Here is a 6,000-nt window from a genome sequence, read left to right as displayed (position 1 = left end):
AAGTCAGAACTACTTTTACAGCTCCTGTATACTGTAGTACCAGCAGTGACCACACCGGTATATAAGCTTTGCGCATGCCTCTGTACCCCCAGTCTAGAGATTACCCTCCTCCAGTAAAGACCTGTTATTTGTTAATGTACAGCATCCGTGTGATTATTTAATAATAGCATATCCACTGAACCACGGATCCAACACACCCTGCGTGTCAGCGTGTTGTGTTCCAATAGATTTATGCCTTTGGAAGATGGGAGTGTGGCAATGTTTTCAATTGTAATTTATAGCTTGATTAGGTGCCCTGCTGAAATATAGGAATGCATGAGATGAAAATGAAAGAGCTGTAAGATTGTTTTGAGAGTTTGGCATGGGTGAGCAGTAAATATGAACCAGACTGACAGACAATATTTTGTGGCATGCAATCTTGGGCTATGTACCAGGTTCATGGTATTGTTGGGGAGTATGACTCCTTAACATATGTTGACATCTCCCGCATCTATTCCTGGGTCATACAAATACAATACAGAGAAATTAATCTGGTTGCCGCCTCTTGCCAGGCATGGTGCACTGCTGAGGGTGATCTGGCGTGTCAAACAAGCCATACCTTTTTTACACCCATCTAATACAGCAGCATCTCCACTTTTCCAGACATTCTCCAGGGGATCAGGGCTATGTTATTTGCCTACAGACTCGGTTTTGAACCTTGACATTGGAATTGCCTTCCCTTACTTTTTGCCTGCTACTTCTTCCCTGTCTTTTTTGATGCCACAATATTTCTTCTGTGTCTTTTTGATGGATCTCCTAGTTTAAATGCTTGAGGGCTTTTGTTTCATGCTGGATGTTTCCCCCTTCAATAATGTGCTCCCTGCACCTGAGCCAGTTTGCAGAGGGAACATACTCTAATAATTTAAATGGCCTTGCCATGTGAACTTGGGCTGGTGACGTGCAATGTGTGTAAGAATGCAGAATTGGCCCTGTAACTCTAAACAAATATATCAGTTGTAAAAATGTATCAATTGTGAAGTAAAAACTGTTTAAAACAAAAGATAATGCACTATTTTTAATTTGAAAAATTCAACCCGAAGTCCCCCAGAATTGATGCCCAATGAGTGTGTGTGTGGGGGGGGGGGGAGGGGTACCATGTGGCCATGATTTAAAGAGTTGAAACCTTGAGTGAAAGCTTGTAGCTGGCAGCCTTGCAGTACTACAAAACTAAATGTAACCCTACCACCAAGAACAGTATTTTTGAAAAATAAAATTTGCCAACTCACACCAACAAGACATATGGTTAAGTATTTCCTGACAAATCCTTGTTTAAGAGTTGCACTGAAACTTTAAATACAGTGGGTGAATGAAGCTACTTTTAATTTAGCTTGAATTAATTTCCTGTGTCACGCATATAATCTTGTTCCCAGGCTCCGCTTGAGAAAACACGTTTCAGTGCTTCTTCAGAAATCTGACAAGAACATTAAACACTTTTGCGAAATATGTTGTGATGTCATACTATACGAAGGAATTTAGACAAAACCACATAGACATTCTTGCAATTTGTTATATTTCCGATCAGTTTGTACACCATCTTCTACAACAATTTAAACAAATAAATTAACCTATAAGACAAAGTGAAAGCAAATGGATGAATTCACTGCTAAATGGCACTTTTACAATTCCACAATAACAAGTGTAGCAATTAATAGTTAACATTTTTTAACATTGGCTAGCAAACCCAACTATAAAGTACTTTCTCTTCAGATGGCGGATGTCTTCATGTCCACCCTCAGCATTTCTCGTGTGATTCCATTTGCTACTTTATCAAAAAGCTGGAAAAGAAGAAAATTTATAAATGACAATATGCTGTTCTTTAAAGGTTACTGGTCTATCTGCCCATTGAATGCAACATTAGAGTACATCAAAAGTTAGTACTTATAAGATGTATTCAATCTACATACCAACCTAAAAAAGTTGATCAATGGCATCAAAAAAGCTGGTAACTCAAAACCAGCCTTGAGTATAGGCCTATGATTTGCAGTTACTCTGAAAGTGGAGTGAGACACGCGTTGTCATAACTTAAGCTGCAGGTTTACCCAAGATTCCATGACTTAAATAGCAAAAATTGTGAGGAATTTCCCTCCTTACTTGCAGTGAAATTGCAGATAATTGTGGATATGTATTGTTACTCTCTGTTGCTAAATCTGATTGTTAATTTGTATTAAAATTGTTTATATGGTTGTTACAGTAACAAGGAGGCACTCTTCTTCCCCTCCCCTAGTTTATACAAGATCTCAGAAATCACAGAAACCCCACAGTGCAGATAGAGGCCATTTCGGCCCATCGAGCCTGCACCGACACATATCCCACCCGATCCCCGTAACCCCTACACCAACACATATCCCACCCTATCCCCGTAACCCCACATATTTAATCCCCCTAACACTAAGGGTCAATTTATCATAGCCAATCAACCTAACCCGCACATCTTTGGACTGTGGGAGGAAACCGGAGCACCCGGAGGAAACCCACGCAAACACGGGGAGAATGTGCAAACTCCACACAGACAGTTGCCCGAGGCCGGATTTGAACCCGGGTCCCTGGCGCTGTGAGGCAACAGTGCTAACCACTATGCCACCATCCTCTTCTACCCCACAGTTTTCTCCTTTCCCCTAAGTTTATGCTGGCTCACTTTTCCCTTACCTCCTCAGTTCATCAATTCCTGTTGCTATTCTATCTATCTCCTAGTTCACACCTGCACTCCTCCTCCTTCCCCTCAGTTCATGCTGGCTTGCTTTGACCACCACCATCACCCCCCAACCCCCCCTTCGATTATGCTGGCACTTTTTTCCACCTGCAGTTCACAGTGATATTGCTTGGAAGAAGCACTGAGGATAGTAAGAGCACAGAATGTACTCTTGATGGGGGACTTCAAAGTCTATCCCTAAGAGTGGCTCGATAGCACCACTAGTAGCTGACCTGGCTGAGTCCTGAAGGACATAGCTGCCAGACTGGGCCTACATAAGAGCATAAGAATTAGAAGCAGGAGTAGGCCATACGGCCTCTTGAGCCTGCTCCGCCATTCAATAAGATCATGGCTGATCTTCGATCTCAACTCCACTTTCCTGCCCTATACCCACATCCCTTGATTCCTTGAGAGTCCAAAAATCTATCAATCTCAGCCTTGAATATACTCAACCACTGAGCATCTACAGCTCTTTGGGGGAGAGAGTTCAAAAGATTCACAACCCTCTGAGTGAAGAAAATCCACCTCATCTCAATCTTCAGAAGCTGACTCCTTATCCTGAGACTATGACCCCTAGTTCTAGACTCTCCAGCCAGTGGAAACAGTCTGTCAGCATCGACCCTGTCAATCCTCCTCAGTATTTTATATGTTTCAATGAGATCACCTCTCATTCTTCTAAACTCCAGAGAGTATAGGCCTAATCTACACCACCTGTCTGCGGCAGATGGAGAAAACACCAACACGAGGGAAAAACCTACTTGACCTCGTCCTCACCAATCTACCTGTTGCAGATGCATCTGACCATTACAGTATTGGTAGGAGCGACCACCCCACAGTCCTTGTGGAGATGAAGTCCCATTGAGGAAACCCTCCATTGTGTTGTGTGGCACTACATCCGTGCTAAATGAGATAGATTCAGAACATATCTAGCAGCTCAAAACTGGGCATCCATGAGGCACTGTAGTCCATCAGCAGCAGCAGAATTGTATACCACCACAATCTGTAGCCTCATGGCCCGGCATATCTCTCACTCTACCATTACCATTAAGCCAAGGGACCAAACCTGGTTCAATGAGGAGTGTAAAAGAGCATGCCAGGAGCAGCACCAGTACCTAAAAATGAGATGCCAACCTGGGGAAGCTGTGACACAGGATGCATGCTAAACAGCAGAAGCAGTATGCTATAGACAGGGCTAAGTGATCCCGCAACCAACGGATCAGATTAAAGCTCTGCAGTCCTGCCACATCCAGTTGTGAATGGTGGTGGACAATTAATCAACTAACAGGAGGAGGAGGCTCCATGAACACCCCCATCCTCAATGATGACAGAGCCCAGCACACAAATGTAAAAGACAAGGTTGAAGCATTTTCAACCATTTTCAGCCAGAAGGGCCAAGTGGATGATCCATCTTGGCCGCCTCCTGAGGTCCCCACCATCACAGAAGCCTGTCTTCAGTCAATTCGATTCACTGTTCATGATATCAAGAAACGGCTGAGCATACTGGATACAGGCTATGGGTCCCGACAACATCACGAGTGTAGTGTTGAAGACTTGTGCTCCAGAATTGCCGTGCCTTTAGCCAAACTGTTCCAGTACAGCTACAATACTGGCATTTACCCGGCAAAGTGGAAAATTGCCCAGGTATGTCCTGTTCATAAAAAGCAGGACAAATCCAATCCAGCCAATTACCACCGCAACAGCCTACTCTCAATCATCAGCAAAATGATGGAAGGTGTCATCAACAGTGCTTTTAAGTGTCACTTACTCATCAAAAGCTACTCACCAATGACATCATTACATCATTACAGCCTTGGCCCAAACATGGACAAAAGTGCTGAATTCTAGAGTTGAGGTGAGAGTGACTGCCCTTGATATCAAGGCAGCATTTGACCAAGTGTGGCATCAAGGAACCCTAGTAAAAGTTAAGTCAATGGGAATCAGGAGGAAAACTCTCCACTGGCTGGAGTCATACCTAGCACAAAGGAAGATGGTTGTGCTTGTTGGAGGCCAATATTCGCAGCCCCAGGACATTGGTGATGATTACACCATTCAGGATTAGGCTGATAAGTGGCAAGTAACATTCATGCCACATGAGTGCTAGGCAATGACCATCTCCAAAAAGAGAGAGTCTAACCACTGCCCCTTGACTTTCAATGGGATTACGATTGCCGAATCCCCCACCAACAATATCCTTGGGGTCACCAGTGACCAAAAACTTAACTGGACCAACCACATAAATACTGTGGCAACAAGAGCAGGTCAGAGGCTGGGTAGTCTGCAGCGAGTGACTCGCCTCCTGGCTCATCAAAGACTTTCCATCATCAAGGCACAAGTAAGGAGTGTGATGGAATGCTCTCCACTTGCCTAGATGAGTGCAGCTCTAACAGCACTTAAGTAGCTCAGCACAATCCAGGACAATGCAGCCCACTTGATTAGGGACCACATCCACCACATTAAGCATTCACTCCCTGCACCACCTGCGCACTGTGGCTGCAGTGTGTAATATATACAAGATGCACTAGAGCAACTCGCCAAGGCTTCTTCGACAACACCTCCCAAATCCGTGACCTCTACCACCTAGAAGGTGGCAGGCACATGGGAACACCATCACCTGTAAGTTCCCCTCCAAGTCACACACCATCCTGGCTTGGAAATACATCGCTGTTGCTTCATTGTCACTGGGTCAAAATCCTGGATCTCCCTTCCTAACAGTGCTGTGGGAGTACCTTCACTACACGGATTGCAGCGGTTCAAGAAGGCAGCTCACCACCACCTTCTCAAGGGCAACTAGGGATGGGCAATAAATGCTGGCCTTGCTAGTGACGCCCACATCCCATGAATGAGCAAAAAAAAATTATTCTTCCTTTTCTTTGCAGTTTAAATTGGTGCTCATCTGCTCCCCCCACCACCCCAATTAAAGTTGATATCCATCCGCTTGTCTTTCAAAGATCAGAAAGGCACTTTCTTCCCTCTCCGGTTCATGCTGGCAGCCTTCTACCACTTCTCCACTTAGATCATGCTGGCACAACTCTTCCTCCCCATTCAAGTTTACATCAGCACCATTTCCCTCCCTCCTAACCGCCACTCCTAGCTCAAACCTGTCAACTGCTGCTGCTGTTCCAGGGGTCAGGGGAGGGGGCGATAGAACTCTGCTTTGGGAATTCCCGTTCTTACAAAATACCAAACATTTACAACCCTTTGAGCAAAGAAATTTCTCCTCATCTCATTCCTAAATGGCCGACCCCTTATCCTGAAACTGTGACCCCAAGTCC

General features: G+C 44.6%; 1 protein-coding gene across 5 annotated transcripts in view; it reads right to left on the bottom strand.

The window, feature by feature from the left end:
• Window positions 1-1,528: 1,528 nt before the first annotated feature.
• The window catches only part of tusc3 (tumor suppressor candidate 3), a 921,641-nt gene continuing 917,169 nt past the window's right edge, over window positions 1,529-6,000 (bottom strand). For all 5 annotated transcript variants that reach the window (XM_085970510.1, XM_085970520.1, XM_085970545.1 and 2 more), the window contains one exon: window positions 1,529-1,814. In XM_085970510.1, the coding sequence (XP_085826636.1) occupies window positions 1,807-1,814 (8 nt within the window). In that variant the 3' untranslated portion in view covers window positions 1,529-1,806. The remainder of the gene's footprint in view (window positions 1,815-6,000) is intronic.

The sequence above is a fragment of the Somniosus microcephalus genome, chromosome 2 (genome assembly GCF_052327205.1).
Source record: "Somniosus microcephalus isolate GS21.2 chromosome 2, FLI_Smic_1.0, whole genome shotgun sequence".
NCBI classification, from domain to species: Eukaryota; Metazoa; Chordata; class Chondrichthyes; order Squaliformes; family Somniosidae; genus Somniosus; species Somniosus microcephalus.
The sequence above is the reverse complement of the archived record's forward strand: the minus strand, read 5'-3'. Positions and strand labels throughout refer to the sequence as shown.